General features: G+C 39.9%; 1 protein-coding gene across 2 annotated transcripts in view; it reads right to left on the bottom strand.

The window, feature by feature from the left end:
• VIRMA (vir like m6A methyltransferase associated) overlaps window positions 1-4,460 on the bottom strand; it is a 59,744-nt gene extending 55,284 nt beyond the window's left edge. Inside the window, exon 1 of one of the 2 annotated variants that reach the window (XM_082363266.1) lies at window positions 4,175-4,460. In XM_082363266.1, coding sequence (XP_082219392.1) covers window positions 4,175-4,237 — 63 coding nt within the window. In that variant the 5' untranslated portion in view covers window positions 4,238-4,460. The remainder of the gene's footprint in view (window positions 1-4,174) is intronic. The other variant, XM_082363265.1, reaches the window with a different exon arrangement.
• Window positions 4,461-13,920: the final 9,460 nt, after the last annotated feature.

The raw sequence follows: 13,920 nt of genomic DNA, 5'->3' as shown, positions 1-13,920 counted from the left end.
AGACTGAATTTTAAGCCGGCAATTTCACTCTGGAAAGTAATAAAGGACTAATTAAAGACATACAAAACAATTTAGCCTCAAGAATATCATATCACTGTAAAAAGTCAGAAGCCTAAATGTATGAGAATTTAATATATAAATAATAGCATTACCACTTAAAGAACTATTACACAACCAATAAAAAAGATATTATACAGAATATCTTGGGAAGAAAACAGGATGGCTTGGGACAGGGATAAAAGATTTACTTTTTACTGTACACACTTTTGAATTGGTACCTCATACATGTGTTACCTAGTCAAAAAAGAGAGAGAATGTTTGAAAATGAAGCTTACTTTTAAAATGTTGTATAGGTGTACTTCTTCACTTATAAAGATGCACAACACATTGTTAGGTGAGAAAAGAAACCAGAAAACAGTATTATAGTTATCAGTACCTTAATGTGTGTGGTTGGTGTATACATTTAAGTGTACGTGTGTATGTGTATATATATTTTTTAATTACTAGAGGACTTGTGAAAAATTTAAGAAAGTTGTTAATGATAGATGAGACTACGAAAGATGGAACTATGAAAGCCTTTGCTTTTCTGTAAATTCTAATTATTCTATAATAAAATTAAAATTTACTAAAATAACATATTTTTTATTTTTTTAAAAGTGGCATACAAACCACAACACAATTTGTAATTCATTTAGCACTACTCAAACCCCTTTACATATTCCCCTTGTGAAACTTGAATAAATGCCTGTCTTCCCTACCAGGTTACAAATTCCTTTGAAAGCAAGTGCAGTAAATTTTGGGTTTTTTTGCTACCTGTATTGCCCCTCCTAGAGCTATGCCTCACCTTCAAAAGTGTTTTTCATAAATAATTGTTAAACAGATTCCCAACTTCCTACTGTGAGAATCTATCTGGTGTCTGACTAAACAAATCAAAAACTAAAATATTTTGTTCCCATCAAAGCCACTTCAAACCCACTTCCAGACTCTTCTATGACTAACAATGGCCCCACCAGTTCGCTAGTTCCACCAGTTCTCTATAACTAGAATTCTATCATTTTTAACTACTCTCACACAATCAGTTGCCATCCTGTCAATTCTACAACCAAAATTTATATTGTACCTATTCCCTCCTCCTTAATCCCACTGGGACACAGCACTGCACAGGTTTAGAGCCAGGAAATGTGCATTGGTATGTCTTAATTCAGCTATGCCACTTTAGGAAAGTCACCTAACTTCTCATGCTCAGTTCCTTATCTATCAAATGGGGATAACTATCTTTCAAAATTGATTCATGAATTAGAGATAATGTATTTAAATTACCAAAGCACTGCGTCTTGCACAAAATAAGCATTCAATAAATGCTATCGGGCTTCCCTGGTGGCGCAGTGGTTAAGAATCCGCCTGCCAATGCGGGGGGCACGGGTTCAAGCCCTGGCCCGGGAAGATCCCACACGCCGCGGAGCAACTAAGCCCGTGCGCGCTACAACTACTGAGCCTGCGCTCTAGAGCCCGCGAGCCACAACTACTGAAGCCCGCGCACCTAGAGCCCGTGCTCCGCGACAAGAGAAGCCACTGCAATGAGAAGCCCGCACACCACAACGAAGAGTAGCCCCCGCTCGCCACAACCAGAGAAAGCCCGCGCACAGCAATGAAGACCCAACGCAGCCAAAACATTTTTTAAAACTTTTTAAAAATTAAAAAATAAATGCTATCAATGATTACTGCCCATCTGCTAACTCAAGTTTTCATTATGTCTCACCTTTTCTTCTCAATTTGCCACCTCTAATTATTCTGAACCATTTTAGGCATTACTGATGTACCAATGTACTGGTGTACTAACCTACCTTAATTTTACTAATCATATCATTTGCCTGCTCAAAAACTACTTATTTCTTACAAAATAAAGCCCATACTCCTTTGGTGACCATTTAAGGAACTCTGTGATTTGGCTTCAAACTGCCTATCAGGTGCCACTTCACACTACTACTTCAGCATACCCTTCCAAAGGACTGACTACTCCAGGAGAATGCCCTCCTTTCCTATATATAACTGTGGAACATATTCTCTTCCACCAAAGACCAAGTTCATATGCCACCTTCCTTGATGAAGTTTTCCCTGATACTCTCAAATGAAAAGTGATCTGTGCCTCCTCTGAAATCACGTAGCCTTTTTTTGTACCACCAAAGGGAGCTAAATAAATATTGACTGGGGTCCTAATATATCAGACACTCATAAGCATTTTGGAAATAAAGGAGACAAACCTCAAGAAATTTCTACTCTGTCTCTATGCACTCATCATAATCTAACTTGAATCATAATTTTGTGGACCTCATGTCCAATACTAGTTATAAACTCCTTGAGAACAAACATCCCAATATTCCATATCCCCAAAAAACCCCTACTCCTACTTCAAGACTCAGTTCAAATATGATCTCTACTAAGCCTTCCTCCATCAATGCCAGAAGGTATTTACTACCCGTCCTATCCTCTCCATGGTCCTCAATGCTTGCTTAAGAATGAATGAATACTAGATTTCTAAATATATGGTAAGTGAATGAATGCTAACTTTCCTGATCTAGTAAACTACTAAACTAATTCATCATATGCTTTTTTTTCGTTTTTAACTGTTCTCTATCTCTGTACGCATGATAGGTTTGTTCTTATCCAACTACTGCCTCCACTGTGAGTTTTCTAAAGCCTAGCTGGAACTGCAGTCAGAAAAGTATGGTCATTGAACAAACAGAGCTAATTGACCCACATGAAATGAGAGACCACAAGGTAATTCACTGTTAGTAAGATATGCTAAAGTTTCCAAATATTTGATTTTTATAGACCTATAAACCATTCGTTAAAATAATCAGAAGACCAAGGTTGTCAAACTTTTTATTTAACAAGTACCAAAGTACAACTGCTACCCACTACCATCCCTACCTTTGAAGACAGAAAAGTTCTCTCTTAAGGTACAAACTACTGTATGTATAGAACAAATAAGCTACAAGGATATATTGTACAGCACAGGGAATGCAGCCAATATTTTATAATAACTTTAAATGGAGTATAATCTATAAAAATTGTGAATCACCATGTTGTACACTTGAAACTAATATTGTAAATCAACTATACCTCAATTTTTTAAAAAAAGTTCTCTAGAGGACTTCCCTGGTGGTACAGTGGTTGAGGCTCCGCGCTCCCAATGCGGGGGGCCCGGGTTCGATCCCTGGTCAGGGAACTAGATCCCGCACGCCGCAACTAAAAAAGGACCCCGCATGCGGCAAAGAAGATCCCGGACCCGGCGCAGCCAAATTTAAACAACAACAACAAAAAGTTCTCTAAATTAAGTTTACACTGAAAGAGAAATGTGAGCTCTGGGGTTTCTTTGAATTTCTCTATGAACTTCATTGCTGTACGTTCTTGGCCGGTTGACTATTCAATTTACATATGGCAGAAACAGTCATGCATTCAGGGGCGCTCAAGTTCATACAGAACGATTACAACAGCCCACTCTCGTCCCTCAAAACGACAACACAATTGTCCTTTACAGTTTGACTACAATTCTCTCCTCTTCACAAGTATGCTGCACACAAAGGACGTTCTGTGTAAGTTCTTCTTGTCCTAACGTGTGAAATCTTTCCAAGAGATAAGTTCTATTAAAGTTTCAGGACAAACTGGAGAACACCGCAATCCTAAACCGAATGAGTGTCACATCTTGGTGGCATAACTCCCGTTAGAAAAGAGACCTAGGAAAAGGGATTTGGGAACCAGGAAGCCAACGTGACCCGCTCGGTCACTAACACTACTGTCAAACACAAGGTGTCCGAGACCACTTCCAAAACATCACCTGAGGTAAATCTGAGAACCATGATCCTTTTCAAGGCCCAAAGCGGACCCAGGGGGTTGGGGAGGTGGGTGGGGGACCAAAGCAAGTAGAGCAGCCAACTCAACCAAAGACGACGCGGGGCCGAAACTACTGCAGGGAAATGTAGGGGGTTGGGGGTGGCAACCGCCACCCACCCCCCCAGACGCGGCGCCCACACCCAAGGTAGGAGAAGGGAGGGTGTGTGTGAGGAATTAAAGCGGCAATCGGCACGAGGAACAGTCGAGACACGCCTAACGATTTTTTTGTAAGAGTCCCCAATTCGAGAAAAAGGGTCGGAATCAAGTCGCGAAGGCTTACCTCAGCGCTCGGGTGTTTAAAAGTGTCTAAAAATAGCAGCTCCATCGCCGAGTCCACCGCCATGTTTGCCGCGGGCCGGGGAAAGGGGAGGACTTCCGGGGCAGCCCTCCAAGCTCGGCGACAGCGGCTCAGGAGAGGGAGAGACGGCGGTACTTCCGTTGACCAGAGCGCTGGCGCCGCAAGCCTGAACCTATCGCGAGGCGTCGCGCCTCCGGAAGTCGCCGGCCCAGCCTTCTCCAGCGCGGCGGAGGGCGCCCTCAGAGCGCCGAGAGGGGAAGAGGAAGAAGGGGAGGGACTACGGCGTCTCCAGTGGTTCAAACCGCGTCGTTCTACCGCGTTTTAGAGCCACGACAGCCGCGGGGGGGGGGGGGGGGGGGGGGGCGGAGTGTGGAGCAGGCTTAGGAGAGGCGGAGGAGGGGTGGGGAACGCAGCCAACTCAGGACTCCCAGCCCAGTGAACCGGCCAAAAAGCAACCTTTACAGGGCTGGCAGGAAAAAGGTGCAGTCAGCGAGGTTGGAAAGTAAGACTTTTTTTAAAACAAAGAAAGGAAACTGTCTCAAAACGAAGAGATTTTTTGTTTCCTCATCTGGAAACGGTGCATTGTCAATAATAATACCTAATCCACAGGCTTATTGTGAAAATTTATTTAAGTAAAATTCAAAAAATTGTAAAACGTGAAATGCCATGAACAGTTAAAATGTCGAGTGAAAAGTAAGCCTCCCTGGCTCCCTGTTGATGAACATTGCAGCAATTGGAATTATTTAGTAGTCTACATTGGCACAAGTGCTTGGGAGAGCAATTAGGAATTATCTAGTAAAATTACATGTGCCTACCCCACTTCTAGGAAAATTCTTGCACATGTGTCCAAAGAAATACCTACAGATACAAGAATATTCATGGCAACACTTTATAGTTTTAAAAAGCTGTAAACGTAATTGTCATTAATATGAAATAATCAGTAAACTCTGGTATATTTATGCAATGCACTAGTATAAAACATGTAGAAAGAATGAACCAGTGCTATATCTACTAACATGGATAATCTAACAAATGGTTAAGCAAACACTTATTCTTCACACATTGAAGAGTATATAGCATTTAAATAGTTCAAAAGATATAAAATAACAAATTTTTAGGAACATATATGTTATAAAATTAAAAAGAAATGCACTGGAATGATAAACACTGAAATTTCAAGATAGTGGTGAACCAGAGGGAGATGTAATTGAGAAGTGCACATGGGCTTCAAATGCTTTGGTAATGTTTTATTTTTTAGGTTGGTGGTTGTTTCACAGGTGTGCCTAACATTATTGTTTGTACCTTTTGGTATGTCTGAAATATTTAATAATAAATTAATTTTTAATTTTTAAAGTAAATCTCCCATCCACTTTCCTCTATTAGCTGTTTATCTCTTTTGCTATTTGTTTTTTTCAAAGAACCACTTCTTGCATTTATATTTATTACTTTTATCATTTTTCTGTTTTCTGATTCTTTAGTTTCTGCTTTTGAATTGGCTAATTCCTTCTTTCTGCTCTCTAGGCTTATATGCTGTTCTTTAATTTCTATGGTGATACTTAAGTTACTTATATTCTTATTTATTACTGTATATTTATGTCTACCAACTCTTCCATAAACTCTGCTTTAACTGAAACTAGTATACCATGTAGTGCGTTTATTATTGGTATTTTTTTACATAGTCTGATTTTCTTATCTTTGATTTTCTTTTTGACCTAAGAGTAGTGTGAGGTAGATTTTAAAAAATAATAATATTGGGGGAATTCCCTGGCAGTCCAGTGGTTAGGACTCCAGGCTTTCACTGACGAGGGTGCGGGTTCAATCCCTGGTGGGGAAACTAAGATCCCGCAAGAGGCATGGCCTAATAATAGTAATAATAAACTATTTTTTAGAGCAGCTTTAGTTTTATGGGAAATTGAGCAGATAGTACAGAGTTCCTATCTATATATCCCCTTTTTTCTATCAAGGATTCCCCTATTATTATTATTTTGCGTTATTTAGGGGGCTACATTTATTTTATCTATTTATTTATTTTTTTTTTGGCCTCACTGCGCCGCTCTTAGTTTTCCAACCAGCGGTTGGACCCAGGCTGCCACAGCAGTGAAAGTGCCAATTCCTAACCACTGGACTGCCAGGGATTTCCCAGGATGGTACATTTATTACAATTGATGAGCCAGTATTGATACATTATTATTAATTAAAGTCCATATATTACATTAGGCTTCACTCTTTGTGTTGCACATACATACCATCCGTGTATTTGAATTTATAGACTATCTCTGAAATAATTGTGCAAGAAACTGATCATTATTTTTGCCTCCAGTGATGGGAGCTTGATGGCTAAGGTACAGAAATAGAATTTATTTCCATGTACATGTATTACCTAATAAAAAATAAAACTTTTTAAGATGAATAAGAATTGAGTATAAAAAACGTGTATAAACAACTCTTTCGAGAACTTTTGTTGCATAGAACAAAGAAATGAGGTATTCTTTCATGTGTTTGTTGGCAATCTGTATATCTTCTTTGGAGAAATGTCTATTTAGGTCTTCTGCCCATTTTTGGACTGGGTTGTTTGTTTTTTTGATATTGAGCTGCCTGAGCTGCTTGTAAATTTTGGAGATTAATCCTTTGTCAGTTGCTTCATTTGCAAATATTTTCTCCCATTCTGAGGGTTGTCTTCTCATCTTGTTTATGGTTTCCTTTGCGTGCAAAAGCTTTGAAGTTTCATTAGGTCTCATTTGTTTCTTTTTGTTTTTATTTCCATTTCTCTAGGAGGTGGGTCAAAAAGGATCTTGCTGTGATTTATGTCATAGAGTGTTCTGCCTATGTTTTCCCCTAAGAGTTTGATAGTGTCTGGCCTTACATTTAGGTCTTTAATCCATTTTGAGTTTATTTTTGTGTATGGTGTTAGGGAGTGTTGAAAGAATGGTCAACATCATTAATCATTAGAGAAATGCAAATCAAAACTACAATGAGGGGGCTTCCCTGGTGGCGCAGTGGTTGAGAATCTGCCTGCTAATGCAGGGGACACGGGTTCGAGCCCTGGTCTGGGAAGATCCCACATGCCGCGGAGCAACTAGGCCCATGAGCCACAACTACTGAGCCTGCGCGTCTGGAGCCTGTGCTCCGCAACAAGAGAGGCCACAATAGTGAGAGGCCCGCACACCGCGATGAAGAGTGGCCCCCGCTTGCCGCAACTAGAGGAAGCCCTCGCACAGAAACGAAGACCCAACACAGCTAATTAATTAATTAATTAATTAATTAAAGGTGCTAATAATTTTTAAAAAAAACAACACTACAATGAGATATCATCTCACACCGGTCAGAATGGCCATCATCAAAAAATCTACAAACAATAAATGCTGGAGAGGGTATGGAGAAAAGGGAACTCTCTCGCACTGTTGGTGGGAATGTAAATTGATACAGCCACTATGGAGAATAGTATGGAGGTTCCTTAAAAAACTAAAAATAGAACTACCATATGACCCAGCAATCCCACTACTGAGCATATACCCTGAGAAAACCATAATTCAAAAAGAGTCATGTACCAAAATGTTCATTGCAGCTCTATTTACAATAGCCAGGACATGGAAGCAACCTAAGTGTCCATCAACAGATGAATGGATAAAGAAGATGTGGCACATATATACGATGGAATATTACTCAGCCATAAAAAGAAATGAAATTGAGTTATTTGTAGTGAGGTGGATGGACGTAGAGTCTGTCATACAGAGTGAAGTAAGTCAGAAAGAGAAAAACAAATACCGTATGCTAACACATATATATGGAATCTAAAAAAAGAAAAAGAAAAATGGTCATGAAGAACCCAGGGGCAAGAGGGAATAAAGACACAGACCTACTAGAGAATGGACTTGAGATACGGGGAGGGGGAAGGGTAAGCTGGGACAAAGTGAGACAGCGGCATGGACATATATACACTACCAAACGTAAAATAGATAGCTAGTGGGAAGCAGCTGCATAGCACAGGGAGATCAGCTCGGTGCTTTGTGACCACCTAAAGGGGTGGGAGAGGGAGGGTGGGAGGGGGGGAGACACAAGAGGGAAGAGATATGGGGACATATGTATATGTATAACTGATTCACTTTGTTATAAAGCAGAAACTAACACACCATTGTAAAACAATTATACTCCAATAAAGATGTTTAAAAAAAAAAAAAGAAACGAGGTAATTGTTGGAGGGGAAATGGAATCAAAGAGTATTTTTAAGATGGAGGGTAATAGAGCATGTAGACTGCTGGGAATAAAGCAATGGAGAAACAGTGATGATGAAGAAAGAGGGGGGATATTTCAAGAAGCAATGTATTGAGTGGAGGGAGGGATGGTATCTGGTAGACAAGTAGAAAGTGACCTTTGCTAGAACACCGGCTGCCTAGTAACCAGGGGCAAGAAGGAGTCCATGGGTACACAGCAGGTGGGAGTAATGATTTAGTATGTGGAAATAAGGGAGTTCCTTTTTGATGGTTTCTATTGTCTCTGTGCGATCATCAGCTATGATTGAGAGGGCAGAAAGATGTAGAGGAGGTCAAAAAAGAGAAATGTATTAGCCAGACTTCTGGGAGAGCTCAGAATCCCTGATTGGCTATCCATCACCTCTCACAGTGTGTAGAGCCCCAAATTCACTTCTCCTTGCTCACTCTTTCACCTCTTCCCACTCTGATGATTCAGCGATTCCCATTTAGAGATGGCTCCCTTAATCCAGAGGTATTTCACATCTCTGTGCCCTTGCTTACATGTTTTCCTCTACTTTGAATATGACTCCCTCAATATGGCTTTCAAAAACCTACGTACAGTTACAATCGTATCCAAAAGAATGAAATACCTAAAGAATGACAGAATGAGTTTAACCAATGAGGTGAATAGCTTATACACTGAAAACTACAAAATATTGCTGAAAAAATTAAAGAAGTCTTAAATAAACGGAAAGACATTCCATGTTCATGAATTGGAAGACTTAATATTGTTAAGATGACAACATTATCCAAAGCAATCTACAAATTCAATGCAATCCCTATCAAAAGTCTAACAGCCTTTATTTTTTTCCTGAAATAGAAAATTTGCCCCTCAAATTCATATGGGCAAGGGGCCACAAATAGCCAAAACAATCTTGAAAAAAAGAACAAATTTGGAGGATACACACTTCCTTATTTCAAAACTTACTACAAAACTACAGTAATTAAAGCTGTGGTAATGGCATAAGGATAAACATATAGACCAACAGAATAGAAGTGAGTCAGAAATAAAAAGATTCTCAACATCACTAATTATTAAAGAAATGCAAATCAAAACTACCATGAGGTACCACCTCACACTGGTCAGAATGGCCATGATTAAAAAGTCTACAAATAACAAACGTTGGAGAGGGTGTGGAGATAAGGGAACCCTCTTACACTCTTTGTGGGAATGTAAATTGGTGCAGCCGCTATAGAAAACAGTATGGAGTTCCTCAAAAAGCTAAAAATAGAGTTGCCATATGATCCAGCAATCCCACTCCTGGGCATATACTCAGACAAAACTATAATGCAAAAAGATACATTCACCCCTATGTTCATAGCAGCACTATTTACAATAGCCAAGACATGGAAACAACCTGAATGTCCATCGACCAATGAATGGATAAAGAAGATGTGGTACATATATACAATGGAATATTACTCAGCCATGAAAAAAGAATGAAATTATGCCATTTGCAGCAACATGGATGGACTTAGAGATTATCATACTAAGTGAGGTAAGTCAGAAAGAGAAAAATATCATATGATATCACTTATATGTGGAATCTAAAATACGACACAAATCAACATATCTACAAAACAAAAACAGACTCACTGATATAGAGAAAAGACTTGTGGTTGCCAAGGGGGAGGTAGGGGAGGAAAGGATTGGGAGTTTGAGATTAGCAGAGGCAAACCTGTATTTTTTAATTTTTTAAATTAATGCACTTTTTTTTGGCCACGCCACACAGCTTGTGGGATCTTAGTTCCCCAACAAGGGATTGAACCCAGGCCATCGGCAGTGAGATTGCAGAGTCCTAACCACTGGACCACGAGGGAATTCCCAAACTTTTATATATAGTGTGGATAAACAACAAGATCCTACTGTATAGAACGAGGAACTATATTCAATATCCTGTGACAAACCATAATGGAAAAGAATATGAAAAAGAATATAAGTATGTATAACTGAGTCGCTTTGCTGTGCAGCAGAAATTAACACAACATTGTAAATCAGCTATACTTTAATAAAGTTTTTTAAATGAGTCACAAATAAACCTTTACATATATGGTAAATTGATTTTCAACAAGGGTGCCAAGGCCATTCAATGGAGGAAAGAATAATCTCTGCAACAAATGGTGCTGGGATAACTGGATGTCTATATGAAAAAAAGTGAAATTGGACCCTTAACTCATACCGTATACAAAAATGAACTCAAAGTGGACCAAGAACCTGAATATAAAAACTAAAACCATAGAAGTCTTAGAAGAAAACATATCGGTAAATCTATATTTTCTGGGATTTGACAATGGGTTCTTAGGACACAAAAAACTTGAGCAGAAGAAAAAATAAATTGGACTTAATCAAAATTAAAAACTTTTGTGCATCAAATGACACTATCAAAAGACAATGTGAAAAGACAATCTATAAAATGTGAGAAAATATTTGCAAATTATATGTATAATAATGGTCTATTCTCCAGAATATATAACAAACTCTACAACTCAACAACGAAAAGACAAACCACCCAATGAAAAAATGGGCAGAGAACTTGAATAGACATTTCTCCAAAGAAGTTCAAATGACCAATACGTACATGAAAAGATGCTCAACGTCTTAAGTCATTAGGGAAAGACAACTCAAAACCACAGTAAGATACTTCACACCCATTAGAATGGCTACAGGTTTTTTGTTTTTTGTTTTTAAATCAGAGTTGGTGAGGATGTAAAGAAATTGGAACCCTTGTACATTAGGAGTGTATACTGGTACAGTCACTGTGGAAAGCAGTTTGGCAGTTTCTGAAAAAAAGTATAGAATTACCATATGACATAGAATTACCATATTACCACTGCTAGGCATATACCAAAAGAAATGAAAAAAGTACTCAAATACTTGTATATGAATGCTCATAGCAGCACTATTCACAATGGCCAAAAGGTGGAAAGAAGCCAAATATCCATCCATGAATAAATGGATAAACAAAATGTGGTGTATATATACTTCCTGTACCACACGGCTCCCTGACTCCTCAGATTTGATATTTTTTTATCTGTACTTTGGAGTATATTCAACAGATTAAGGTCTAGTGCCCAACTAGCTTTTGCCATTTCTTCATAGGTTAGTGTCCCCCTTCTAGCCTATGAGCTTCTTCCAAAGTAGTGATAATACCCTGTTCCTGGCACACTCTAAATACTCAAAAATATTTATTGAATGAATTGATTTCTTTTTCACTATTTCAAATCAGATACAGAATTATGTATTATGCATGTTTTATATATCAAATGCTTGGATTGTACTATTCTTTTTCTTTCATTTCTGTCTCTTTTCCTCATCAGATTAGAAACTCCCCAGTAACAGTGCTCTGTAAACAGCCCATAGTAGCTATTGCTGTTTTACCAGCTGCAGTGTCTTTCCTTCTTTGATTTTCACCACCCTGCAGTGAAAAGAGCCATTTGAAGAAAAACAAGAATTGCCTCTAATGTGAAAAGCAACTTATGCAAATCTGAACACTTGCCAGGGTCAACGTGACAAAAAGGCAGAAGTGGTGGGAGAGAGCTAAGCAGCCCACAATAAGTCCATGTTGCATTCGTTTGGTAACAGATGAGCTCTTTTCCAAGGTGACTGACATGCATATCAGTACACAGAGCGGGAGGAGGGTTGGAGTGAACTGCCAAGCATTTCAGCCTCTCCAGAGAGCAAGTACATCAAGAACAACTGAGTTGGGAGTCTGGCAAACTGCCAACTGCACAACACCCATCCACCAGTGGGAACACAAAGGGCCTTCATTTTCCTCTGTCTCTGAGCACACTGATTAAAAGTAACAGCTGTCCCCTTTCTCCATGAGACTTTATTATGATAATTCCCTACAAGCCAAGGGCTTGCTGTGAAACTTCCACATCATTCTTCAGAACGTAGTCTGGAGATTACCTAAAGATTTGAGAAGCAGAGATTGTAAACTATTATCTACACAAACTATCTCGAAATAAGCACACCCATTAGTGCCAGTTGTTCAGAAAGATTCAATGACCCTAGCTATTTTCCAACTCTTTTCCAACCTCATAAAGGCATAACACTCTGGGATCCTGTCTATTTTATTTTATTTTATTTTATTTATTTATTTGGCTGTGTTGGGTCTTCGTTGTTGTGCTCAGGCTTTCTCTAGTTGCAGCGAGTGAGGACTACTCTTTGTTGTGGTGCGTGGGCTTCTCAATCCGGTGGCTTCTCTTGTTGCTGAGCACAGGCTCTAAGCGCACAGGCTTCAGTAGTTGTGGTGCGCGGGCTCAGTAGTTGTGGCTCGCGGGCTCTAGAGCACAGGGTCAGTAGTTGTGGCGCACGGGCTTAGTTGCTCTGTGGCATGTGGGATCTTCTCAGACCAGGGCTTGAACCCGTGTTCCCTGTATTGGCAGCCAGATTCTTAACCACCGAGTGGGTGGTAATTTTTAAAAACAATCATTCACCACTGATAGTTTGAGAAACACTGGTCTGGAGGAATTCAACCTCTGATAAAACTTCAGCTTTACCTCGCTTCAGGAGAGAGCTAGGGAAAATGCATTCCTCAGTCTCTCTTTCCTCCCACACTCTGACCTCTGTTTCTCCCTGGGGCCAAACCCAATTAGAAGCCAGACGGCAGAAAGGCCCAGGTGATACAGTGTACAGCCAACCAGGTCATGGAGCAGGGCAGAGAAGGACAGGAAGTGGATCTGGTGGAGCAAACAGAATTAGCTGTGCTCTGGGCTGTGACACTCATTCGCTGTGTGATCTTGGGAGAGTTACTTAGTCTCAGTGATCTTCAGTTCCCCCCATCCCATAAAATGGGGATCCTTAGACCACCATCCACTTATTCCACCACTCTTCATTCACTTGCTTAAGCCAGAGACCTGGCAGTCATTCAGGTCCCATCCAGTCAGTCCTGAGCATCTCACCTCCATAATGACATTCACACGTGGCCCCTCCTCTCCATCCTTACTGCCCTCCCTGAGCTGAGCTCCTCTGCCTTTGTCCATTGTACCGCAGCAGCCTTCTGACTGGTCTTGCTCTCCTCCAATGCATCCTCCAGAATGACACCTGAGGGATCTTTTATTTTTTTTAAGACTTTTTTTTGATGTGGACTATTTTTAAAGTCTTTATTGAATTTGTTACAATATTGCTTCTTTTTTTTATGTTTTGGTTTTTTGGCCCCCTAGGCATGTGGGATCTTAGCTCCCCGAACAGGGAACAAACCTGCACCCCCTGTATTGGAAGGCGAAGTCTTAAGCACTGGACCGCCAGGGAAGTCCCCTGAGGGATCTTTTAAAATACAGATTTGGCCGACTAATTTCCTAGCTTAAGTACAGAATTTGAGAGTGAGCATTTAAAACTACTTAAGTGTTTAGAATGCTCGAGTGGTTTCGTTTTGTTTTGGTTTTGGTCCTCAGGTTATAAATGTTTTCTTATGCTTCTAATCATGCTCTTTTCCTCTGTTTGAAATGCCCGTGCCCCTTCTTTGCCAGCTAACT

This window comes from Balaenoptera borealis (genome assembly GCF_965194805.1).
Source record: "Balaenoptera borealis genome assembly, chromosome: 17".
Lineage (NCBI taxonomy): Eukaryota > Metazoa > Chordata > Mammalia > Artiodactyla > Balaenopteridae > Balaenoptera > Balaenoptera borealis.
This window is presented reverse-complemented; position numbering and strand designations above follow the sequence as displayed.